Source organism: Ornithorhynchus anatinus, chromosome X1, assembly GCF_004115215.2.
Source record: "Ornithorhynchus anatinus isolate Pmale09 chromosome X1, mOrnAna1.pri.v4, whole genome shotgun sequence".
In the NCBI taxonomy this organism is placed as follows: domain Eukaryota; kingdom Metazoa; phylum Chordata; class Mammalia; order Monotremata; family Ornithorhynchidae; genus Ornithorhynchus; species Ornithorhynchus anatinus.
Window position 1 is genome coordinate 97,890,690 of NC_041749.1, and position 26,950 is coordinate 97,917,639.

The window sequence follows — 26,950 nt, forward strand, 5'->3', positions numbered from 1 at the left end:
GGAGTCAATACCTTTTCTCTCTCTTAAGACTGTGAGCCCCATGTGGCACAGGGGCTGTCTGACCTAATTAACTCGTATCTACCCTAGTGCTGAGAACACTGGAGAATGCTGGAGAAGCAGCGTGGCTCAGTGGAAAGAGCACGGGCTTTGGAGTCAGGGCTCATGAGTTTGAATCCCAGCTCTGCCACTTGTCAGCTGTGTGACTGTGGGCAAGTCACTTAACTTCTCTGTGCCTCAGTTCCCTCATCTGTAAAATGGGGATTAAGACTGTGAGCCCCACGTGGGACAACCTGATTCCCCTGTGTCTACCCTAGCGCTTAGAACAGTGCTCGGCACATAGTAAGCGCTTAACAAATACCAACGTTATTATTATTATTATTAACAGTGTTTGACACACAGTAAACTCGTAACTACCATAAAACAAAAAACCTCAGCCCAAGATTCCTCCCACAGTCCGCTCCCTCTGCTCCGGTGCTTAATCGGCGGAGCACTGCCAGCAGCAATCTAGACACCGGGCTGACCTCATCCATCTGTGGAAGAAAAACTTCACAGACTCTGTGTTGTGTTTAAAAAGGGTATGTCAGAGACAAGTTTATTACCACTTGCGTTTCTTCCGGCACTAGTCGGGAGAGGCATGGAGCGGCAGAGATTCTCCTGCTAGTCAGGGCCAGCTCAACTTCAAGCAATGCGGAATTTCTTTATAGTCCATTGGTAAAGCAGTCATAATGATCAGAAGGATACAATACCAGAGAAATACTTTAGGATAGAAAGCAGTAAGTCCCTCAGGCATTTTCCGTTCAGGCCTGGACCTGCTCCATTCTACTGGATTAACTCAAGGGAATAGTTTCATCTTCTCTCAAATCGGGCCTGGCTGCTCAATTTGAGTCAATCCAGTCATCGAGCTATTTGACTCAAAGAGCCAGGCTTGGCTTGAGTCGACAAGTCATCGGGCACACCCAGCATGGTCAAGCAAGCCTAGGTCAGAGGGGAAGGTCAGAGAGAAAGGGGGACAAATGCAAGGCCTTGACCACTGTGCTTCCACATCCCCCCGTCTCGTGTGCTTTTAGCACAAGGCAGAGTCAAGGAGCCATGTCTCCAGGACTCATACTACTCTGGATACCCTACACCCGTCTGGCTGCTGCTCATGGTGGGAGCCTTTTTGGCAGTCAGACTTTGAGGCCTGGGCAACTGTCTGCAGAAAGCCCTCCTGATGTCGGGGTGGGAAGTCTTATGGTCTGAACCTCATCATATCCCAAACATCCCCTTCCTCTCTGAGCTCTCTCCCTCCCCAAGTTCCCTGCTATAGGCCAGTTGGAACTTTCTCATTGTTTGCTCTCTGTGCAGCTGTAACAGCAATTTGAAGAGCATAGAAGACAGCAGTCAAGGAAACCAATATCATCAACAAGCCATAAAATTCTGACCCCTATGTTCCAGCCCTCAGAGTCATAATCAGCCAGATTGCAAGGGACTAAAGGTTGGGTATTCCTCCTGGGCTATGAGAAGCACCTGAGCACATACCCAACAATTATATATTAAGGTCAACTGAATCAAAGTATAGAGGAATCTGTCGGCCTAATAAGGATCGGGGGAATCCTATAGTACAAATTCGAAATCAAAGGTTAAACCATTCCATTTTTCTAGCTAAAATAAGAAAATACAGATTAGACCAACAAGTCAAACTTCAGGAGTCCCTTCAGGTTCCAGTAGGTGTTCAGGTCCTGCCACACGCTGGTGTCATTTCAACAGGCGTGATCAACTAGTTGGGTTTCTTTTGGTTTCAGTTTCAGGAGGGGCAGCAGACTTCTGACGGTGAGAGGTGTGGATTCAGGAGTTCAGGTTCTGGCACTTGACAGTGGTGTTAGGGGTCAGGAGGATCTGAAACAGTCAGGTCCACCTAGTTACTGGAGCACCATTTCGTTTGTGGACCTTGATTTTTTCCCCAATCTCCTGGTGGTGGAGACTGGCAGGGTGAGTCGAGTTCCTCTGGGAACTCCTGGATTTAGATCCAAATGCATTTAGTGATCTACAATAATCTAACAGCCATTAATAATAATAAAAATTATCCTGGTATTTAAGTGCTTACCATGTGCTGAGCATTTTGTTTAGTCAGACAGGAAAGAGAAATAAAGCATAGGTAACAAACCATAGGCCATGGAAGCATTTAAATATATCAGGATCAATAACTAACGGCCCTGGGAGATAAACAGTGAACAGTCCTTGAAGAGGAGGTTCTGACGTTTGACCCCTCTCCAAGTCACAGATCTTAGGAAGAGTGAAATAAACATTAGAGAGGGTACACTTTATATTTCCAGCACACAAGTATATAGTGGGAACAATAATCCCAATTCTAATCCTGGCTCTGCCACTAGGACACGCTGCTTCTGCCTTTAAGAGGTGTTTTAAAATTAATTATGGATCAAGCATTTGTCTTAGCGCATGAGAACGCAATTAGCAATGAGCACCCTGATCAGCATGGAACCCAACTTCTAGCAGCTGGTGAAACTAAAAAGGAGACACCGGTTGTATCCATGGGTTTTCATTCAACCCCCACAAACACGCTTCCTTTAAAGTAATCCCAAACGGACTACCTCTCAAACCACCCCAAACCAGGATGACGGCATATCACTCTCTATTTTCTGGGGACCTCACATTTACCTTTAGCAAAATATAATAATAATTATTATTATGGTATCCATTAAGCGCTATGTGCCAGTCACTGTACTAAGCGTTGAGGTGGATACAAGCAGATCGAGTTGGACACAATATGGTCCCTGTCCCAAGTAGGACTCACAGTCTCGATCCCCATTTTACAAATGAGGTAACTGAAGCCCAGAGAAGGGAAGTCACTTGCCCAAGGCCACACAGCAGACAAGTGGCGGAGGCGGGATTAGAGCCCATGACCTCCTGCCTCCCAGGCCTGTGCTCTATCCACTACGCCATGCTGCTTCCCCAATCACTCTTACCCTTTTCTGCATGGTTTAAACTTATAGGCCAGAGGTATGAGTCCCAGTGTGCAGAAAGGCATAACTGTGGGGAAGAATTCAGATCTTATGGCGCATATGGTAAACATAACAGTATCATGATAAGCAGGGGGACCTGCAGGGCAACCAAAACCACTTCGGGGTTGCTTTTTGTTCACAACTATCAATAACGACAATAATAATCTAACACAAAGAAAAATGTTCTTATGGTCCTGGAGCCCCATATTTTATCCAGATGATGGCTGATGCCAAAGTCTCTGGACCAGCTGGTCTGGTGGGAGCATATTCCTTTCCCCGATGTTTTACAACCGGATTCTAGAAGGCAGCTGACCGGTGGTCCCTTTGCCGGACCTTGTTCTGGAAGCCAATGTGTCCTCTTGGATTAAAACCTAGGGAAGGTGCAATCTTAACCATAGCAGTGTTAGGCAGGTAAGTGACCAGCAGCGTCATATAGCCAGATACAATTAATAAAATTTGAAAGAACAGCTCTTTCCCAAAATATTTAACAATTATTCTTATTCAACAATTAATCTTAAATTATTCTTAATTATTCTTTAAAAACATTCTTAACAGTTTAACAATTATTTCCATTTATTATCCTTTTGTTACTCTCCAAATCCTTAGGATGATGCCTAAACCTTCCTCAGTCCTTTAAAAGGAAAGACAATTGCGAGGACAAAGTAAACATTCAGGTGTTTTCTTTCACATATGTATAAGAGTGACAGACATTCATCTGCTTCTTGCCCCGTTAGCCAGGCTACAGTAGACACAACATGCAGGACTGCATTGTTTTAACCCTTAACATAATGAAAATTTTATACTACAGACAATTTGAACCCAAAAGATCAATGTAACATGCAAAAATGAATAAATAGCCATTTTTAATGCATTTAATTCGTCATACTCTGCAATTAAATCTCTCCCTTCTGTGCTGTGGTCCCCTTATCAGACCTTTAAAGATTCATGGCTGATAAAAGTTTCTCAGCCTAATTCTGACTCTTATGAGCCATTTTGAGAGTTGGGGTTTTAGGTGGACTTAGAGTCCCTTTCTCAAATAAGGAGATGTCCCCTTGCTGGGTCCTTTCCCCAAGAACTTTGTGGGACCCGATAGGCCTCCCGGCATCTAACAAATTCCTTAGGTTCTCCTTTAATCCCCATTCACGAAAAACAAACCCAAATTCAATTTTCACTCCAAATTTTTATTCCCATTTATCCAAAATTATATAAGGAACATATATTTTCTTTAGACTCTCTTTTTCTTTTCACTACACATGGTTAGTTCCATAGGGAACACATCAAGGGAAGTTTCTTTACTCAATCTATCATTTTTATACCAGTTGGATATAAAGGTGAAAGCTTTCATTCAACTTGCTCGAATATCTTTTTACTAATTTAGCAAAATCTAATGCAGTAGAATTTCAGAAACAGTGATTAAATCACCACCCCATACAGGCATTTCTAGCCAGGAAAGCAATTTCAAATTCTCACCCAATCACCTCCTTTGTAGTTTCACACTTAACTATTTGATTGAGGGAGGCGCCTTTTCATTGAGGAAGCCAACCCTTTGCTAGAGGGAGGTAGCCCTCTGCTAGAGGGAGGTGCCTTCTCTCCAACAAATTCCTTTTTGATCTTCTAAACTGATAGATCCAGCTCCCTAGAGGTTTTCTTATTCCTACCCCCATGCCTTTGTTGCAGATTTCCTGCAACTAACTAGGTGATTTCACCACTTGCTGAGGAGAGAGGGGAAACAGCTGAAAATGGAAAACCATTAAGATGACTCGACCTTTGGAGCTACCCATCCGAATTCAGTTAGGAATTTCTCTTCACAATGAAAAATACACATTTTCCCAACACTTCACAACACTGGCCAGTTCATTCCACATAACTCTTTTTACGCATTCACACTGAGTGCAGCCAATCTCTCCTATTATCATTTAATTTCCATTCCCCCAGAACAAATTCCTGGAAATATGGATTCCTCTCTATGTTCACGCCCCCATTATCTTTTAGGCCTTTCACTCTTTTTCTTCAAGCCATAATATCTCTATTGGCATCACCTCAAATCTCAGAGCTCTGTACATAGGAAGCACTCAAAAAATACTATTGAATGAATGAACTCCTTGGAGTTCCCAAAACATCCTCCAAAACCATTCTAGCACACAGACAAGAGGGTAACCTTAATCCCAACATGTTCCCGCAATCTTTTCAACTCTTAAAGCAGAACATTCTATACACTTTCACAAACATGAAGGTGCACCCAAGATCAACACATTCACACCTAAAACAGAACGTAGATGTTTTCAGGTCATCATCAGGAACTTTCCTTTATCAGGGATGTAAGTTTCAGGCTACAGCACCAAAGCGTTCTTTCAAACTGAAAACGGATCTTTTCATATGAGGCTGTTTGGGTGCCTGCAGTTTAAATTTGGTTAGTGATTTTAAACATATACTTTAAATCCAAGGAGAGCACTGGACTCCCATTTTTACAACTTTCATTGCTTGGACTCTGGGAGGGCAGGAGTGTGGGAGGGTTAGATACAAAGGAGGACTGTCATGAGCCCACAACAAGCTGCCTTATCTCCAGTGGTTGCCTTATCAACCTTCTTATGAAGCAGAAACTCCTCACTATTGGCTTCAAAGCTCTCCATGCCCTCGCCCCCTCCTACTTCACCTCCCTTCTCTCCTTCTACAGCCCAGCCCGCACACTCCTCTCCTCTGCCGCTCACCTCCACACTGGGCCTCGTTCTCGTCCGCCCCGCCGTCGACCCCTGGCCCACGTTCTACCTCTGGCCTGGAATGCTCTCCCTCCTCACATCTGCCAAACTAGCTCTCTTCCCCACTTCAAAGCCCTACTGAAAGCTCACCTCCTCCAGGAGGCCTTCCCAGACTGAGCCCCCCTTTTCCTCTGCTGCTCTACCCCATCTCCGCCCTACAGCACTTGTGTATATTTGTACATATTTATTATTCCATTTAGTTTATTAGTGTGTATACATCTATAATTTTATTTATCTATTTGATGCTACTGATGCCTGTCTACTAGTTTTCTTTCGTTGTCTGTCTCCCCCCTTCTGAACTGTGAGCCCATTGTTGAATAGGGATTGTCTCTGCTGCCTAATTGTACGTTCCAAGCGCTTAGTAAAATGCTCTGCACACAGTAAGTCACAACTTCTCTGTGCCTCAGTTAACTCATCTGTAAAATGGGGATTAACTGTGAGCCTCACGTGGGACAACCTGATTACCCTGTATCTACCCCAGCGCTTAGAACAGTGCTCTGCACATAGTAAGCACTTAAATACCAACATTATTAAGTGCTCAATAAATACGAATGAATGACTGTTTGTGATCCCGCGAACAAGAAGGAAGAGAATGGTGAAGGCACTGATGGGCTTCACTTGAGGGCAGGTGATGGCGGGCCTGAGGGGGCGGAGCATGGAGGGAGCTGTGGCCTTCTCTCCCTGTCCCACCGGGTAATGGGCCTGGACCAATCAATGACTGCTACGTGGGGCCACAGCAGCGACACCTAAGGCAGATAAAAGGTGGTCGTTTTGAATGGTGAAGAGGCACACAGAGGGCAAGAAGCATGCAGAGGAGGGGCGAGCATTGAGAAGGCGGCACCTAGAGCAGAGGCGTGCAGAGGAGAAGCAAGAAGGAAGCACACTGAGAGCAGCAGAAAGCAACAGCACTTGGAAGCCCAAAGAAGAAGCATCAGCAGAACGGGCTTCCTTGACCAGCAGACTAGTACTGGACCCTTGGTGGAGTGAGTGAGAGTGAGTCAATCCCTTGCACGTTGATAAAAACTAAGTAAAAAAAACTTTCTATAGTACTCTTGGTGATCAGTGGTGTGGTTTGACTACACTATGTGTCACTGAGGCTCCCAAGTCCAGAAAGGTCCTGGCTGGTATGAACCATGGGGGCTCGCGGCAGAAGACACCCTAGGGAGTTTGGTTGTTTTTTGCTCAGAATTTTTATTAGATCCCTTTCTCTCTGACACCTAGCACTGAACTAAACCAGCTGATAATGGTGTTGAGCACTGAGTTTCTTTCAGAGGAAGAAGTGTAGAGCAGGGTCAGATATGCAAATAGAATACACCATCCAAAGTTTTTTGCAGTTTGGACACGGAAGGTACTGCGCGCGGCCAACCGAAATGGATGTTAGGGTGCCTGAGGTGACCTGCCAATCAGGAGAAAGATAGAAAAGTAGACAAGACAGAGAAATGACATGAATATTTTCCTAAATCCCAGTGACCCTGCTCAATCTTACTTCCTTTGGACTCCAGTGCGTGGATGATGAACTATTTTATCTAGATCACAGTTCCATCTGTTTAGTAGGGTTATCCAGGATATAAAAATTCCATTTATCTAAGAACTTTCATTCAATCATTTACTGAGCACTTACTGTGTGCAGAACACCATACTAAGCGCTTGGAAAGTACAACTCACCACTAGAGAGAGACAATCCCTGCCCACACCGGCCTTACAGTCTAGAAGGGGGGAGACAGACATCCAAACAAGTAAATGGGCATCAATAAAGTTATAGATACACATCAAAACAAGTAAATAGTCATCAATATAAAGAAATAGAATTATAGATGTGTACATATACACAATTGCTGAGGAAAAGGGGGGCTTAGTCTGGGAAGGCCTCTTGGAGGAGGTGAGCCTTCAGTAGGGCTTTGAAGGGGGGGGAAGAGTGACTGGCTGATTTGAGGAGGGTGTTTCAGGCCAGAGATGATGATGATGGCATTTATTAAGTGCTTACTATGTGCAAAGCACTGTTCTAAGCACTGGAGGGGATACAAGGTGATCAGGTCATCCCACGTAGGGCTCACAGTCTTCATCCCCATTTTACAGATGAGGTAACTGAGGCCCAGAGAAGTTAAGTGACTTGCCTATCGGGAAGCAGCGTGGCTCAGTGGAAAGAGCACGGGCTTTGGAGTCAGGGCTCATGAGTTCAAATCCCAGCTCTGCCACTTGTTGGCTGTGTGACTGTGGGCAAGTCACTTAACTTCTCTGTGCCTCAGTTCCCTCATCTGTAAAATGGGGATTAAGACTGTGAGCCCCACGTGGGACAACCTGATTCCCCTATGTCTACCCCAGCACTTAGAACAGTGCTCGGCACATAGTAAGCACTTAACAAATACCAACATTATTATTATTATTATTGCCCAAACTCAGCGGACAAGCGGCGAAGCTGGGATTAGAACCCATGACCTCTGACTCCCAAGCCCGTGCTCTTTCCACTGAACCACGCTGCTTCCCGATAGGATGAGGGCCAGGGGTCGATGGCGGGACAGGCGAGAACGAGGCACGGTGAGAAGGTTAGCACCAGAGGAGTGTGTGGGCTGGGATATAAGTTTTAGGTCCATAATGAATATACCTAATAAGCCAGAGTTGCCTTCGGCAGGAGAGGTACCTCTTTCGATTGTCCTTTTCCCATTTTCCTGAGGACTAATGACTCCCAGTACCCTGTGCCACCACCACGTCCTGCATCTTATTTAACTGCAGTCTTACACCCTGGGCCCCGAAAGCGTTTTGCATTCACTCAAAGCTATGCCTTATGCTCTGTCAGGGAAGATACGGAAGGGATGTAGAAATGGAAAGACACGCACAAGGGGAAGCTTTCAACTGCTGGGTTTATGGGGTTGCACCAAGCCCACCGGCTACCATATGGTGTGCTTAGATCTATCTGGTTTAAGTCTCAGAACTGGTGCAGCAATTCATAAGCATTTAATCAAGCGACGTTCATACAATCAGTCACACTTAATTTTGCATTAGTCCTGAGCCTTGTACTATTTCCAAGCCCTGCTGGTGGGAGAACAAATAAATCCAAATCCTACTTATAAAATGGACCAAATTTGCTCACCTGTATCTAACGGTCGAATGACAAACTCACTGGGTCAGACGGCCACAGTCCCCCTCTCTGAGCCCCAGTAGGTATTTCAAATGATCTCTTACCGCTTTTGTCGTGCCTGGGGATCACTGAGAGACAGACTGCTCCACACCGTTGTCAGGCAAGTCACGGCACCAAATTACTGTGGAAGAAAAATTTCACGAACTCTGTGTTGTGTTTAAAAAGGGTATGTCAGAGACAAGTTTATCTCCGCTAATGCTTCTTCCAGCGCTAGTAGGGAGAGCCATTGAGCGGCAGAGATTCCCCTGCTAGTCGAGGCCAACTCAACTTCAAGCAATGCAGAGTTTCTTTATAGACCACTGGTAAAGCAGTCATAATGATCAGAAGGATACAATACTAGAGAAATACTTCAGGATAGAAAGCAGTAAGTCCCGCGGGCATTTTCCGTTCAGTCCTGGACCTGCTTCGTTCTAGGTGATCTGCTACTACTGATAAGCAGGGCCATGGGTCTTGATTACTCAAGGGAATAGTTTCATCTTCTCTCAAATCGAGCTTGGCTGCTTGATTTGAGTCAATCAAGTCATCGAGCTATTTGAGTCAAATAGCCAGGCTTGACTTCAGTCGATCGAGTCATCGGGCATACCCAGAGTGGCCAAGCAAGCCTAGGGCAGGGAGTGGGGGGAAGGTGTCAGAGAGAAAGGGGGACAAATGCAGGGCCTTGACCACTGTGTTTCCACACATCTCAACCTCATCCTCACCTGAGGATGAGTTTCGATGGGCAGGGCCAGTCTGATGTCTGGATTTCTGTTAGCAGCGTGCCGCAGCTCATGCACAACATCGAGGGCTGTGGGTTGGTGGTACAAGATCAACGGAGGAACAAAGGGGAGCGGATTGAGTTCAGTGGAGAGGGTGGTGTTTGAGGACGTGGGGTTGTACATCAAGAGGAGGTAAATGGGGACTGGAGATCAAGTGGGGCATGACTTGAGATAACTGGAGGGTGGAACTGAGAGCTAGGAGGTCTCTGTGGTTGGCGGTGGGTGGGGGAAGGAAACACTTTGCATTTTTGGAAGGGAAAACAGTTGCCCAGAGAGTGTAATGATAATAAATGTTATTTGTAAAGCGCTTACTATGTGCAGAGCACTGTTCTAAGTGCTGGGGGAGATACAGGGTAATTAAGTTGTCTCACAGTCTTCATCCCCATTTTACAGATGAGGGAACTGAGACACAAAGAAGTGAAGTGACTTGCCCACAGTCACACAGCTGCCAAGTGGCGGAGCTGTGTAAGCAACTTGCCCAATGTTAAGCACCAGGCTAAGGGCTGAGCTGGGACCAGAACCAGGTACACCTCTCCACGTATACCCGATGAACACTGAAATGATCATGCAGCTAATTCCTTTTGGTTTTTAGGTCTCAAGACAAGGGAGAAGCAGCAGCACGGTCTAGGGGAAAGGGCACGGGCCGGGGAGGCAGAGGACCTGTGGTCTAATCCCAGCTTTGTCGCTTGCCTGCTGTATAACCTTGGGCATATCAGTTAATTTCTCTGTACTTCAGTTTCCTCATCTGTAAAATGGGGATTCAATCCCTGTTCTCCCTCCTACTTACAATGTGAGCTTCATGTGGCATGTGGACCTTGTCCAACCTGATTATCTCGTATTTCCACTGTGATTAGTTACAGTTCCTTGGCACATATTATGCCCATATAACATACTAGGAAGCAGCATGGGCCTGGGAGTCTGAGGACCTAGGTTCTAATTCTGGCTCCATCATTTGCCTGCTGTGTGACTTGGGCAAATCGCTTCTCTCTGTCCCTCGGTTTCCTCAACTGGAAAATGGGGATGAAATACCTCTCCTCTCTTCTACTACGACTGTGAGCCCCACGTGGGACACGGACTGTGCTCAACCTGATGCGCTTAGGACAGTGCTCGGTAGTAAGGACTTAGCAAATAACCTTTTCTTTTCAAGCCCAAGTTTATTTTGGAATTAAGATGAAGGATTGCTACAACTCCAAAAGGTAATGCAGACAAAGTAAACATTTCAACATATATATCTTTTTGCCTATGCAAGTTTACCAATTTCACATTACTCTTTGGGGAGTAAATTATTTAAGCAGGCAAGGATAAAATGCCACAAGAATTTTAAATTAAATGTGTAGCCAATTATAACCACCGGAGAACTACATTTTTTTTTAAATGTCTTGTTCTATTCAAACACAACTTAGGTTGGGAATTATTCAAAGTTAAACAGTACACAATTAACATTTACATTGACATATGAAAGAAGAGGAGGTACTTTTTTTCTGTGGCTGGAAATAGAATTAAATCACCTGGTGGGAGCATACTACAGAATTCTACTTGTCAGAAGTGACGTGACTCACCTTTACTCTTTACATAATGGACACATATTAAATTTCCTCAATCTCACTGTAAGAAAAATGAAAAAAAAAAAGCCCAAACAACCCCCGCCAAATAGGGGTATCTGCTCTGTTTACTAGATCTCAATTTCAGTCCTTGATCAAACACAAAAGCTCATCTTTGTCCATTTGGTATCCGCTCTTCTTCCACTGTTCTCTCAACTGCTGTATTACTGTACCAATTTCTTTTCCTGAAGAAATTCCCATTTTTCTAATATCATGGCCAGTTACTGGAAATAGAGGGATAGACCAGTTCTGCATCTCCTTTAGAAGAGCCCCCTCTCCTTGATATTTCAGAAGTTCATAAATTCTATCGGTTGTACCAGGGTCTCTCGACTAAATGCGGAAAACAAAACCAACAAAAAAAGTCAATAGAACTAACAATATAATTGATATAACTTAAATTACTGTTTTGTTTTTTTACCTCATTTACTTCTGAATTAATCGATAGGTTAAATGCCATAACCTTTTTCATTAAAGAAGAAGTCTTCTAAACTTGTCTCCTGCTCTAGTAGACTGGTAAGGGATCACAGTAGGTGCTCGATAAATACAATTGCTTAGACCATAAAGATAACAGACTGCAAAGAATTTCCTAAAGATATTAATAATTCAACCACCCAAGCTTTACAAAATCTTGTTGTCCCCATCAAAATCAACACATAGACTTGATTAAGGCAAAGCGATCCTGAGCTGAATATTCACATATACTTACATCTAAAATGAAATCCTGAAATGGTTTGAGTGGTTCAGAACTGTCAGCAGCTTTAATTAAATCTTTCCTGTGCTTCAACAGAAACAGGGCCAGATTTTTTTCTTGTTTGGAAATCTTCAACCTGAAATCAAGTTTTGTGACATCATCCTGATCTCTGAATAATGAAGTCAAAAAGGTTATTGGACTCGCAGAAAGATTCCGAGTGTTTTTATAGACTTTGTCAAGTTCTTCTAAATTCACATCAGTAGGCAACCCTGTGAAAACAATTATTATTTTTTTTAAATCAAGAAAAATCTAATGGATCCCTCTAGGCTGTAAGCTCCTTATGGGCAGGGAACATGTCCTCTGATTCCGTTATACTGTACTCTCCCCCAAGTGCTCAGTACAGTGCTCAGCACACAGTAAGTGTTCAATAAATACCATTGATCGATTTCTTGAACACTTCAGTAGACCAACTCATAGTTATGAAATGTGGGGGTTGTGCTCTCAAGACCCAGAGTTACAGAAAATTTGTTCTGTGGTATACTCATGGGGCTTGATGTTGAGTGCATGGGCACAAGCTGTGCCCAAACAGCACGGCACCTGGTATCGGCACAACTGTCGGACGAACTGTTCCGTACTCCCTAACACCTGTCTGGTCAAGATGCGTTGTGAACACCACACATTCTGCCAGAACTGGGTGCACATCATTCTAACGGATACTATTCAACAACAGGGCATATTTGAACTCAAAATTCAACGCACAAATGGCATATCACTTCTTCAATTCTTACCTATATAATAAGCCACGTCAAGCTCATACATAAGTCGAACCAAGTGTTCTACATGATTACCAACAAGAATTTTTTTCAGCTCCACCCAAATCCTCTCTCCTGATATTCCAGCCAATCCTTTTGCATTTCCCTTAATGGCTTTTAACGTGTCAGGATCGTGGTCATCGGGATTTTCTGCTATTTTTCCAAAGAACCTAAACGAACAGAATGTGAAAATACAAAAACCCAATTAAGGAGAGCCTTGATATCAGTCGATGGTATTTATTGAGCGGTGCTTACTGTGTGCTCTGAACTATGAAACTGATGAATGCTCTGCATGTGGTAAGCGCTCAATGAATACCATTGATGATGACTACGACTTCAGTTGTTCCTTGACTTTGAAGGGCTTGTAGTACCTGAAGCTGCAGGAGCCACAGATCACACTATAGTGCTATGTGTTCAATGCAACTTCACCCCTTGCACTAAGACTTAAGTTTACATATTCTTGGAAAGGAAGATTTTTTTTTTTTTAATGGTGTCTGTCTGTTCTAAGCACTGGGGTAGATACGAGATAATCAGACAAAATCTCTGTCCCACATGGGGCTCACAGCCTCAACCCCCATTTTACAGATGAGGTAACTGAGGCCCAGAGAAGTTAAGTGACTTGTCCAAGATCACACAGCAGGCAAGCGGCAGAGCTGGAATTAGAACCCAGGTCCTTCCGACTCCCAGGCCCATGCTCTACCTACTTTGCGCTCACAATCTCTGCAGCACTTTGAAAATTGTTTTTGTTGCATTATTTTCCTTTCTCTAAGTCAGTCAATAGTATCCGAGGGCTTACTGTGTGTAGAGCACTGTACTTGAGCACTTGGGAGAAGTACAAATAGAGTTAGTAGACACACTCCATGACCTCACGAAGCTGGCGAAGCAACAGAGTGTGAAGCTAAATGTGTACCTAAGTGTTACAGGGTTGGAAGTGGTAATGGGGTGGGGGAAGAGGGGAAATGTGAGATTAATCAGGGAAGGCCTCCTGGAGGAGATGCAATTTTAGAAGGGCTTTGAAGATGGGGAGAACAATGGCCTGCCAGATGTGAAGGTGAGCAAGCTCCAAGCAGGAGGGAGGCCGTGAGCAAGTACGAGGTTTCTCCAAATCACAAAACCTGAAAGCTAGTCACGTCAAGTAACTATTAATCTCCTTAGCAAATGAAAATTACAAGTAGCTGGTTCCTAATAATGACTGAGCATAGTTTAGTGGTAAGAATTTAGCAGAAATATCTGTATCCACAGACTTATTTTTGGCAGTGATCCATCCTCTACAACTGCTCTTCTCTTTGCCTGTTTTCACCATTTTAGCCTATCCAAACATTTTACTTAAGAGAATTATAGTTGTATATTTTACTTGGGAAGGGTTGCTTGGTCTCTGGCACAGTGAGGGGGAAACAAATTCCACAAAACACCAATCAAAAGATTCTTTTCTTACCTGAAATATCTCAAAATCCGTAGATAATCTTCCTGAATTCTCTTGTTTGGGAGTCCAACAAATCTAACTTTCTTATTTTTTAAGTCTTCATAACCATTGAAGTAGTCATACAGGGTACCATCAAAGCCTGTAGCAGCAATGTAATATAACATTGTAAAATTTTAGTTTATTTAGCATGGATACATGAACACTGACTACTGTAGAAATACAAAGACCCCTGACCCTTTTGCCCAGAGCACCCAATACTGCTTCCAAGGAAGTGAATGGATGACGAGGCAGTTCCCATGGCAGAATTCACCATGTGGTCCTGTGGCCCCCAAATCAGGTCCACCACACCCTCCTTGTGGCCCTACATTGGTCTGGAAAATGTCTGGCCTACTTTGTTTTTTTTAATGGCATTTGTTGACCCAGTGTGGGACAAGGACTGTGTCCAACCTGATTTAGCTTGCATCTATGCCAGCTTTTAGTACACTGCCTGGCACACAGTAAGCGCTTAACCCAGCCTTTAATCACCATCTTATAGATGAGGCACAGAAGTGACTCGCCCAAGATGTCACAGCAGACAAGTGGCGGAGCTGGGAGTAGGTTCTTCCGACTCCCAGTTCTGCGTTCTATCCACTAGGCAACACTCCTATATTGTACTTCTAGCAGCGCTCCTGTCCAGAAAAAATGAAGGCTGACCGAGCTTTTTACTTCTCCTTATTTCCACTGTTTCTGAGCTGTAAGACTTAGAGAACCAATCTCCAGTTTTGAAAATTCAAACGGAAGAAATAACATATCCCAAATCTTTTTTTATCTGGGCCAACGCTACTTCCACTTGGCTGCAACTCCTGTGCATTCCTAAGGTTAGCAAGTGTTTTGTTTCATCTCTTATGTATCTGGGCCCCTGTAGACTCTAAGCTTATTGTGGGCAGGGAATGTTTCTCACCTCTGTTCTACTGTACCTTCCCGAGCACTTAGTGCAGTACTCTGAGCAAAGTAAGAGCTCAATAGATACGACTGATTCAAGGACTATAGTGGGCAGGCCTGGGGAAGTGAGGGGAGAGATCATCAGAGCAGGCTGGGAAGTGGATGAAAGGCGGTAATAATGATAATAATAATGATGATATTTGTTAAGCGCTTACTATGTGCCAAGCACTGTTCTAAGCACTGGGGGAGATACAAGGTAATCAGGTTGTCCCATGGAGAAGTAGCGTGGCTCAGTGGAAAGAGCTGGGGCTCGGGAGTCAGAAGTCATGGGTTCGAATCCCGACTCTGCCACTTGTCAGCTGTGTGACTGTGGGCAAGTCACTTAACTTCTCTGTGCCTCAGTTACGTCATCTGTAAAATGGGGATTAACTGTGAGCCTCACGTGGGAAAACCTGATTACCTTGTATCTCCCCCAGCACTTAGTACAGTGCTCTGCACATAATAAGTGCTTAACAAATACCAACATCATTATTATGTGGGGCTCACATTTTCCAGATGAGGTAACTGAGGCACAGAGAAGTGAAGTGACTTGCCCAAAGTCACACAGCTGACAAGTGGCAGAGCTGGGATTAGAACCCATGACCTCTGAATCCCAAGTCCTTGCTTTTTCCACTAAGCTCTCTGCTCTTAGGGTGAGGTCAGGATGAAAACGTCCATCCACTGAGAGGGTCCCAGCTGGAACCCTGAAACCTGTCCCACTGACCCTCTTCAACATACTACCACGTGTTTGACACCTCAGTGGGTAGGTGGGACACTGGATTGTTATTTTCAATTTATATCCAATGTCTGGAAAAATCAGTCTGAAGAACCTGAAGACCTAAGTAGGTGGAGTCCAAGTTGTTTAAGTCCCACTATCCTGGGATGACATTACGGCAATCTTGTTCATTTCATTAATTTTGCAATCTGGGGAGGTGTCCTTGTTTAATCTTTAGCACCTTGTACTTGCTTGGCCCTGCTGGATGATAGCATTTTATGATTAAATTACCTAAAAACATAGAGTTTATGGTGAGATCTCTGCGTCCAGCATCTTTTTCCCAGTCAGTCGTGAACTCTACTTCTGCATGTCTTCCATCGGTCATGACATCAATCCTAAGAGTAGTAATTTCAAAGTTTTCTTCATGAAGCTGCAATACAGAGAGCCAGCTTATTTCCCTCGAGTGGAAGAAAAAATTGTTTTCATTTTTCTTCAATAGAGCAGTGAAAGTTCAGTGTACCTCGACAATCTGGTGTGTGCTTGCTTTCTGTAACAAGTATGTTGGATTTACTTTGCAAATGGAAAAAAAAAATTTTTTAATTGTTCACACCAAAAAGTAAATGGCATCAGGCCTGAAAACAGCAAGCTGGGCTCAAGGTTTGCCGATCTAGGCCCTTAGCCATTGAAAGCAAAACGACCACATACCTGGTAATATGGCAGCCTCCTTCTTCACCACCTGCACTGTCAGCATGGTACCCCACCCCTGCAGAAGCAAAGGATGGTGAGAAGCCATCCTTCCCAACGTATATAATGTTGGGGCAGTGCGCTGTGATCTCATAAACCCGGGACTGAGAAGCAATAAAGTGCTCTGCTTTTATGCTTAAAAATATTCAATGTAACGTTTTTCACCTGTTCCCGCCCACTTCAAATGTTGATGCTTCCCTGTGGGTCTTAACCCATTTCCCCTTTCCTTAGATTGGGTATTGGGGGCTATAGTCGAATTGATGTCCACAATCTTGTCACTTCTTAATAGTGCTCACTAAATGTTACTGCCTAATGATTATTCGTCAGACCAAATGGGTGGGACAACCAACTATGAAGGCTTGTTTCAAATGTCAAACCCATCCGCTGGACGGTAAACTCATTGGGGCCAGGGATCATGTCTGCTAACTCTGTTGTACTTTCCCCAAGCACTCAGTACAGTGGTCTGCATGTAGTCAACATTCAGTAAATGCCACTGATTGATTGAATTCTTAGAAAGAGCACTTGAAATTCATCTCAATATGAACAAAGTATTATCAACATCCTGTTATAAACCGAATTTCTGTTCTGCAGCAAACTTACGGACCATCAAACTGTGAAATATGCAGCCACCGGCACCCGGTAGTTTACTTGCATGGCTGTGTTGTAGTATTTTATTCTTAAGTTAACTAAGCACGTAAGTGCTCACGGTGAGAGCTCTGTACTCAGGACCTGTCACTCAGTTGTGTGTTCTACTTTTGCATGCTCTTCTAGTTGTGACATCAATCTTCAGAGCAATAATTTCAAAGTTTCACCCAACCTAGCGCATGGGAAAATGTTGGCAACGAGTGCATTTTCAGGAGAGAAATCGGTGATGAGTAGAAAGCTGGAATATTCTATGAAGACTTTCTTTTCAAAGTGCACACAAGACAATAGAAAGAATATGATACAGATAAGCAGTGAACCATCAATAAGAAGTTGGAACTCACTCTGGCAGTAATGGTACCGTGATTTTCTCCTTTGTGATTGATCAACCGAACACCAGCAGCCTTGAACATCATCTTCATTTGATCAGGGGTCGCAGTAGTGGCAAAGTCCACATCATGTGGTGGCGTTCCGCTTAACAAATCCCGTACAGCTCCTCCGGCTATTCTTATTTCATGATTTTCTTTAACAAATATCTCTGAGATGAGAGAAAAGAGCAGTACTATTGTTATAAAAATAATAATAATTATTATTGTGGTTTTTGTTAAGTGCTTACTATGTGCCAGGCACTGTTCTAAGCACTGGGGAAGATACAAGATGATCAGGTTAATAATAATAATAATGTTGGTATTTGTTAAGCGCTTACTATGTGCCGAGCACTGTTCTAAGCGCTGGGGTAGACACAAGGGAATCAGGTTGTCCCACATGGGGCTCACAGTCTTAATCCCCATTTTACAGATGAGGTAACTGAGGCCCAGAGAAGTTAAGTGACTTGCCCACAGTCACACAGCTGACAAGTGGCCGAGCCGGGATTCGAACTCATGACCTCTGACTCCAAAGCCCGTGCTCTTTCCACTGAGCCACGCTGCTTGGACACGGTCCCTGTCCCAGGTAGGGCTCTCAGTCTTAATCCCCATTTTACGGATGAAGGAACTGAGGCACGGAGAAGTGTAGTGATTTGTCCAAGGTCACAGACCAGACAGGTGGCGGAGCAGGGATTAGAATCCACAACCTTCTGACTCCCAGGCCCGTGCTCTGTCCACTAGGCCATTTGAGTAGCTTGGACGCTCTCTTCCGATAAACTCACCACATCTGAGAAGTTCGCTGAGGTCTTTCTGTGGCCTGGGGACATCACAGGCCATGTCTTTTTTTTTTTTCCTTTTCATGGTATTTGTTAAGCGCTTACTGTGTGCCAAGCACTAAAGATACAGTTATTGAGTTGGACACAGTCCCTGTCCCACCTGGAGCTGCCAGTATAAATTGGGGGTGGGGAGGGTGGGGGAGAGGGAACACTGCTCTATCCACTAGACCATGCTGCTTGCCACCAATGTTCATGTTTGCACTGGTTCCTCACCACTCTCAGTTACCTTTTAAGGCCATTAATTATGCCTTGGCTGGGCTAAATTTGTGCCTTCATTTTGACCACCTCCTATGTTTAAGATATAGCAGGTGGTAAAAATGCCACTGCCAGACCATAAATGCCAACTCTATGGACGGGAGGGAAGTAAAAGCAAAGCTGATGGCTTTCTGGGTGTAACTTTGGCAAGGTGGGAAGCCAGACCTAATCCCCCCCACCCCTAGGAATCAGAAAGAGACCTGAGCTCCATGTCTCGCCTTCTCTCCTGCAGGGAGAGGAAGGAGAGGCCACCACTGCTGTTTTTCTGGTTGCCGGAAGGAGGACAGGGGAGGAGGGGAAGGAGCCCACCCACCTCGGGACACCACTCCCTCTGCCCAGGTAGCTTGGGGGATCCACAGGGGACCAGATGAATGCTGAAGCTCCAGACCAACTGAGGTAGCGGGCATCCCATAGAGCTGCACTCTTGCTTTTCAGCCAGAATCTGCTCTGGCCCTTGTCCACTGAGTCCCCGGTCCCCGCCTCTTGTTCAATCGATCCATCAGTGGTATCTATCCAGAACTTAAGGTTTTCAGAGCAGTGTACTGCAGGCCACTTGTGAATATACAACAATCTTGATAGACCCAGTCCCTGCCCACAAGGAGCTTACAGTCTAGAAGGAGAGACAAACATTAAAATAAACTACAGAGCCTCCACCGCCTGGAACACCCCCTTCCTTACCATCCAGTAGACCACTGTCACATCTCATCCAGGGGGCCTTCCCCGATTCATGTCTCATCTTCCCACCCTATAAACTCCCTAACTGCCGCTTCAACACTTCCGTATCACCCAAAGACTCACTCGCCCCAAGATGGCACTTAAGTATATAGCTTTATACTCTACTGTTTGCTCCCGTTGGCAATTTAGTGTCCATCTCCTGCTAAACTGTAGATTCCTTGAGGGCAAGGATAAGTCTACAGATTCTGGAGTAATAATTGCGGTATGTGCCAAGCACCGGAATAGATAAAAGATAGTCAAACTCTTCCAAGTACTTGGAACATTCCTGTTCAGAAAGCAAGTGCTCATTAAATACTCTTATCATGAACTGGGTCAGGCCTTATTTTGAGTATCCTGAATAACTGAGTGTTGGAAGTGGAACATTTAACAGCTTACTCCAGCTACCTCCCAAAGACCCATCAATCAATGGTACTTATTGAACACATACTGTGTGAGGAGGACTGTACTAGGTACTTGGGAGACTACAATACAACAGAGTTGGTAGACATGTTTCCCTGCTCCTACGTAGACTGTGAGCCCTGTGCGGGATGGGGACTGCATCCAATCCAATTATCTTAAATCTACCCTGGTGCTTAGCACGGTACTTGGCACATAGTAAGTGCTTAAAAAGTACAATAATAATGATACCAGTGAAGAGTTTGCAGTCTAGCGGGGGAAACCGAAGTGAATACAAATTACAGATCTGTCCGTAAGAGCTGGGGGGCTGAGGGCGGGGTGAGTAACAGTCTAAATGACACCGATCCAAATGCTGAAGGGAGAGGGAGTAGGGGAAATGAAGGCTTAGTCGGAGAAGGCCTCGGGAAAGAGATGGGATTTGAAGGGGGCTTTAGAAGTGGGGAGAGTGGTAGTCTGAAGTACAGGAAGGGGGAGTGAGTGCCAGGCCAGAGGGAGGATGAGGGCAAGGGGTCAGTGGCAAGATTCAGATGGCTCACCTGCCACACTCTTCAGTCCTTGGGTGAACAGTGCCTGGAACTCCGGTGACTGCAGTTGCATTGTAAATAGACAGCACTTTAAAAGCTTGACCGTGGAGAAGCATGAGTGGAACACCACTCTGTGTCCCCAGAACAGGTGCCTCAGCATCTAGAAGAAGAAAACAAGTTACCACCCATCCTCAACCAAATATCTCAAGGCATTCCCAATTCTAGAATCCCTTGCAAATAAATGACATTTGTTTTGGAATTGCAGTATTTAAACTGGAAGGGAGATTATCTTGCTTCTCCTCTCTTCTAGTTAATGTTGGTATTTGTTAAGCGCTTACTATGTGCCGAGCACTGTTCTAAGCGCTGGGGTAGACACAGGGGAATCAGGTTGTCCCACATGGGGCTCACAGTCTTAATCCCCATTTTACAGATGAGGGAACTGAGGCACAGAGAAGTTAAGTGACTTGCCCACAGTCACACAGCTGACAAGTGGCAGAGCTGGGATTCGAACTCATGAGCCCTGACTCCAAAGCCCGTGCTCTTTCCAATGAGCCACGCTTGGGTTCTTCTAACTAGGCCTCTTGAGGCCGGGTTCCTTTGTGGAAAAGCTGCTAGAGTGTCACCTCCCCAGAGAAAGAACTCTGATGACCCAGCAGACATTTCTAGTAACATCCTCTACTCTCTTTTGAATCTTCCTAATTTGAATTTGCCTATTTTTTCTCTTTTTGATTTTTTTTCTTCCCTTATAACTCTGCTTTGCCACCTCTACTCAACCTTCACTATCAGGGTGATAAAATACCAGGCTAGGAACATGGAGTCTTTACAGAGAAAAGACTAAACCATCAGAGAAGCAGTGTTGTCTAGTGGAAAGAGCACAGGCCTGGAAGTCAAGGGATCTGAGTTCTTTCTAATCTTGGCTCCACCACAGGCCTGCTGTTTCTTGGGCAAGTCACTTTTTAACTTTTCTGTGCCTCAGTTTCCTCATAATCATAATAATAATGTTGGTATTTGTTAAGCACTTACTATGTGCCAAGCACTGTTCTAAGCGCTGGGGTAGATACAAGGTAATCAGGTTGTTCATTCATTCATTCATTCAATAGTATTTATTGAGCGCTATGTGCAGAGCACTGTACTAAGCGCTTGGGATGAACAAGTCGGCAACAGATAGAGACGGTCCCTGCCGTTTGACAGGCTTACAGTCTAATCGGGGGAGACGGACAGACGAGAACAATGGCACTAAACAGCGTCAAGGGGAAGAACATCTCGTAAAAACAATGGCAACTAAATAGAATCAAGGCGATGTACAATTCATGAACAAAATAAATAGGGTAACGAAAATATATACAGTTGAGCGGACAAGTACAGTGCTGTGGGGATGGGAAGGAAGAGGTGGAGGAGCAGAGGGAAAAGGGGAAAATGAGGCTTTAGCTGCGGAGAGGTAAAGGGGGGATGGCAGAGGGAGTAGAGGGGGACGAGGAGCTCAGTCTGGGAACACCTCTTGGAGGAGGTGATTTTTAAGTAAGGTTTTGAAGAGGGAAAGAGAATCGGTTTGGCGGAGGTGAGGAGGGAGGGCGTTCCAGGACCGCGGGAGGACGTGACCCAGGGGTCGACGGCGGGATAGGTGAGACCGAGGGATGGTGAGGAGGTGGGCGGCAGAGGAGCGGAGCGTGCGGGGTGGGCGGTAGAAAGAGAGAAGGGAGGAGAGGTAGGAAGGGGCAAGGTGATGGAGAGCCTTGAAGCCTAGAGTGAGGAGTTTTTGTTTGGAGCGGAGGTCGATAGGCAACCACTGGAGTTGTTTAAGAAGGGGAGTGACATGCCCAGATCGTTTCTGCAGGAAGATGAGCCAGGCGGCGGAGTGAATAGACCGGAGCGGGGCGAGAGAGGAGGAAGGGAGGTCAGAGAGAAGGCTGACACAGTAGTCTAGCCGGGATATAACGAGAGCCCGTAATAGTAAGGTAGCCGTTTGGGTGGAGAGGAAAGGGCGGATCTTAGCGATATTGTAGAGGTGAAACCGGCAGGTCTTGGTAACGGATAGGATGTGTGGGGTGAACGAGAGGGACGAGTCAAGGTTGTCCCACATGAGGCTCACAGTCTTCATCCCCATTTTACAGATGAGGTAACTGAGGCCCAGAGAAGTTAAGTGATTTGCCCAAAGTCACACAGCTGACAAGTGGCAGAGCTGGGATCAGAACCTGTGACCTCTGACTCCTCAGGCCGTGCTCTTTGCACTGAGCCACGCTGCTTCTCATCTGTGAAATGGGAATGAAGTATTTGTTCTCCCTCGCTCCCCACCTTAGACTGTGAGCCCCATGTGAAACGGAAACTGTCTCCAACCTAATTATCTTACATCTACCCCAGTGCCTACTTAATACAATGCTTGGCACAGAGTAAGCACTTAACTACAATTATTATAGCTTTAATTATTATGGAGAGATTAATTATTAATTACGGAGAAGCAGCATGGTCTGTTGGATAGAGCACAGGCCTAGGAGTCGGAAGGACCCGGGTTCTAATTTCAGCTCTGCCACTTGCCTGCTGTGTGCCCTTGGGCATGTCACTTAACTTCTCTGTGTCTCAGTTAGCTAATCTGTAAAATGGGGATTAAGACTGTGAGCTCCATGTGAGACAGGGACTGTGCCCAACCTGATTAGCCTGTATCTACCAAGCGCTTAGTAGTAACTGGCACATAGTAAATGCTCAATACCACAGTTTTCATCATCATTGTTAATTATTCACCTAACACCAAGGTCCCTTTCAGCCCTAGAATTCCAGAATTTGATTCAAGCAGTACCATTTGCTACACATTCTGTTGTCGCATTAGTACCTGTAATAGTATTTATTATGCACTTGTTTTGTGCAGAACACTGTACTACACCCTGGAATAGAGTACGCAATTGGGAATTAGACAGGGACCTTGTCCATTGAGGGACTCACACTCTATAGTGTCTGTGAAATTGTACTCTTCGGGGTAGCTGCCTGGATTGAAATATTGAAATGAATCATTTCACTACTTTTTGTGGTGTTTATTATGTACTTACTATGTAAGAGGCACTATACAAGACAATCAGGTTGGATACAGTCCGTGTTCCAGATGGGGCTCCCGGTCTTAATCCCCGTTTTGGAGATAAAGGAACTGAAGCACGGAGAAGTTAAGCGACTTGCCCAAGGTCACACAGCAGGCAAGTGGCAGAGCTGGGATTAGAACCCAAGGTCTCTGACTTCCAGGCCTGTGCTCTTTCCACTCCACTAGGCTATGCTGCTTCTCTCCTGAAAAAAATATTTCCAAAACGTAGCTTTTCTCATGGCCTAGGGGATAGAGCGTGAGCCTCGAAGGGACTGGGTTCTCATTGCGGCTCCGCCACTTGTCTGCTGTGTGAGCTTGGGCGAGTCATTCGACTTCGCTGTGCCTCAGTTACCTCATCTGTAAAATGGGGATTAAGACTTGAGAGCCCCATGTGGGACATGGACTGCATCCCGCTTCATTAACCCCAGCGCTCGGAACAGTGTCGGATGCACTGCTTCACAAGTGCCATTTAAAAAAAAGTATTTATTAAGCACTTACTATATGCAAAGCACTGAACTAAGTGCCACTGGAGGTTCTTGAGGAGTGGGGAAATGTGGACTGAATGGGGAAAAAATGATCGGGGCAGCAGAATGAAGAATGGACTGGAGTGGGGAGGGACAGAAGACTGGGAGGCTGAGAGAGTCATCAAGGCCGGATAGGATGTCTTGGATCTGCGTGGTTGCAGTTTGGATAGAGAGGAAAGGTGGATTTTAGCGGTTTGTTTTGTTTTAGCGATGGTGAGCCACGCAGCTAAAGGAAGGAGAGGGGTAGGGAGGGAATCAACTTGTCTTTTGCCTGCTATGGTTTCTTTGAAAGCAGAACATTTCCCCTCGCAAGAAGTGCTAGGTCTTCGGCACCGACTCACTCGCCTGTTTGGGCTGGGGGGCTGAAGGACATCTCTCATTGAGAAGTAGCGTGGCTCAGTGGAAAGAGCCTGGGCTTGGGAGTCAGAGGTCACGGGTCTGAATCCTGGCTCTGCCCCTTGTCAGCTGGGTGACTTTGGGCAAATCACTTCATTTCTCTGGGCCTCAGTTGCCTCATCTGTAAAATGGGGATTAAGACTGTGAGCCTCGTGTGGGACAACCTGATTATCCTGTATCTACCCCAGGGCTTAGAACAGTACTCTGCACACAGTAAGTGCTTAACAAATACCAACATTATTATTATCTCTCAGAGATGCCCATCAGTCAACAGTCTCTCTGTGGAAAGAGCCCAGGCTTGGGAGTCAGAGGTCATGGGTTTGAATCCTGGCTCTGCCCCTTGTCAGCTGTGTGACTATGGGCAAGTCAAGATCCGCCCTTTCCTCTCCACCCAAACGGCTACCTTACTGCTATGGGCTCTCGTTATATCCCGGCTAGACTACTGTGTCAGCCTTCTCTCTGACCTCCCTTCCTCCTCTCTCTCCCCGCTCCAGTCTATTCTTCACTCTGCTGCCCGGCTCATCTTCCTGCAGAAACGATCTGGGCAGGTCACTCCCCTTCTTAAACACCTCCAGTGGTTACCTATCAACCTCCGCTCCAAACAAAAACTCCTCACTCTAGGCTTCGAGGCTCTCCATCACCTTGCCCCTTCCTACCTCTCCTCCCTTCTCTCTTTCTACCGCCCACCCCGCACGCTCCGCTCCTCTGCCGCCCACCTCCTCACCATCCCTCGGTCTCGCCTATCCCGCCATCGACCCCTGGACCACGTCCTCCCGCGTTCCTAGAACGCCCTCCCTCCTCACCTCCGCCAAACTGATTCTCTTCCCCTCTTCAAAACCCTACTGAAAACTCACCTCCTCCAAGAGGCCTTCCCAGACTCAGCTCCCCTTCTCCCTCTACTCCCTCTACTGCCCCCCTTCACCTCTCCACAGCTCCCCATTTCCCTCTGCTCCTCCCCCTCTCCCTTCCCATCCCCTCAGCACTGTACTCGTCTGCTCAACTGTATATATTTTCATTACCCTATTTATTTTGTTAATGAAATGTACATCGCCTTGATTCTATTTAGTTGCCATTGTTTTTACGAGATGTTCTTCCCCTTGACTCTATTTATTGCCATTGTTCTTGTCTGTCCGTCTCCCCCGATTAGATCGTAAGCCCGTCAAACGGCAGGGACTGTATCTGTTGCCGATTTGTTCATTCCAAGTGCTTAGTACAGTGCTCTGCACATAGTATGCGCTCAATAAATACTATTGAATGAATGAATGAATGAAAGTCACTTCACTTCTCTGGGCCTCAGTTCCCTCATCTGGAAAATGGGGATTAAGACTGTGAGCCTCCCGTGGGACAACCTGATTATCCTGTAAGCCCGTTCAATGGGCAGGGACTGTCTCTATCTGTTGCTGATTTGTATATTCCAAGCGCTTAGTACAGTGCTCTGCACATAGTAAGCGCTCAATAAATACTATTGAATGAATTAATTACCCTGTATCTACCCCCGCGCTTAGAACAGTGCTGTGCACATAGTAAGCGCTTAACAAATACCAACATCATTATTATTATTATTATTATTAACAGGTGCTTCCACTGCACGGAGCCACGGAGAAGCAGCGTGGCTCAGGGGTAAGAGCCCGGGCTTAGGAGTCGGAGGTCGTGGGTTCCAATTCGAGCCCCGCCACTTAGCTGTGTGACTGTGGGGGAGTCACTTCCTTCATCTGTAAAATGGGGATGAAGACTGTGGGCCCCACGTGGGACAACCTGATCACTCTGTATCTGCCCAGCGCTTAGAACAGTGCTCTGCACCTAGAGAAGCAGCGTGGCTCAGTGGAAAGAGCACGGGCTTTGGAGTCAGAGGTCATGGGTTCGAATCCCGGCTCCACCACTTGTCAGCTATGTGACTTTGGGCATGTCACTTCACTTCTCTGTGCCTCAGTAACCTCATCTGTAAAATGGGGATTAAGACTGTGAGCCCCACGTGAGACAACCTGATTACCTTGTGTCTACCCCAGCGCTTAGAAGAGTGCTCTGCACATAGTAAGCGCTTAACAAATACCAACATTATTATTATTAGTAAGCGCTTAACAAATCCTAACGCTATTATTATTATTATTATAAAGCCCTTTCTTTCTAACAGGGGGGCATTCTCGAAAACGTGCCCCACTGCCCTCCCCAAACGTCCCTCCATCGCCTACCTCCAGGCCCCGGCTCCCCTGCCCCCCCGCCTCCGTCTTCTTTCCTCCTTCGCCCTCTTCCGCCGATCCCACCGCCTCAGCCTCCCCGCGGAGAAAAGCCAAAAGCTCCCACCGCCTCTCCTCACCGACTCCCACCACGGCGCCCGGCGGAGAAAGGGAAGTGCGGCGCGCGACTGGGCAGAGAACAGCGGCGCGAGGGCGGAGCGCGCGGAAGGGGGCGGGACCGGCCAAGGCGGCCTCTTGGAGGCTCGCCGGCGATTAGCCGCTGGCCACGTCCATCATTCCGGAGCGCTTCCGGCTGCTCTGACGGACCTCCGGCGCGCGGCCTACCCCCGCCCCCCATCACTGCGTCGCAGTTCCCCCCCTCCCCCCCCCTCCAAGGCCGGCGACCACTATTCTAAGCGCTGAGGAAGATACAAAGTGATCAGGTTG

General features: G+C 45.9%; 1 protein-coding gene across 5 annotated transcripts; it reads right to left on the bottom strand.

Annotated features, from left to right (window-relative positions):
* Positions 1–560: 560 nt before the first annotated feature.
* Positions 561–26,724, bottom strand: TRNT1 (tRNA nucleotidyl transferase 1). 5 transcript variants are annotated; one of them, XR_005659505.1, is made up of 9 exons: positions 26,644–26,724; positions 20,358–20,505; positions 17,579–17,772; positions 16,140–16,278; positions 14,186–14,312; positions 12,727–12,920; positions 11,954–12,207; positions 8,936–9,012; positions 561–1,875 (listed from the first exon to the last, which is right to left on the bottom strand). XR_005659505.1 is itself a non-coding variant. In XM_029051864.2 (8 exons), the coding sequence occupies exons 2-8, from the start codon at positions 20,503–20,505 to the stop codon at positions 11,332–11,334; spliced, it is 1,302 nt and encodes a 433-aa protein (XP_028907697.1). In that variant the 5' UTR covers positions 26,644–26,724; the 3' UTR covers positions 10,781–11,331. The 5 variants fall into 5 exon arrangements, 3 of the variants coding, with proteins under 3 accessions (XP_028907697.1, XP_028907698.1, XP_028907696.1); XR_005659504.1 differs by lacking the exon at positions 561–1,875 and adding an exon at positions 3,006–3,370; XM_029051864.2 differs by lacking the exons at positions 561–1,875; positions 8,936–9,012 and adding an exon at positions 10,781–11,577.
* Positions 26,725–26,950: the final 226 nt, after the last annotated feature.

Coding starts and splice junctions, on each gene's coding strand:
- TRNT1 (XM_029051864.2), bottom strand. CDS start 20,505: ATGCTGAGGCACCTGTTCTGGGGACACAGAGTGGTGTTCCACTCATGC. Junction 17,773..20,357: donor AGGACTGAAGAGTGTGGCAG/GTGAGCCATCTG, acceptor CTCTCATCTCAG/AGATATTTGTTAAAGAAAAT. Junction 14,313..16,139: donor CATAAACTCTATGTTTTTAG/GTAATTTAATCA, acceptor TTGCTGCTACAG/GCTTTGATGGTACCCTGTAT.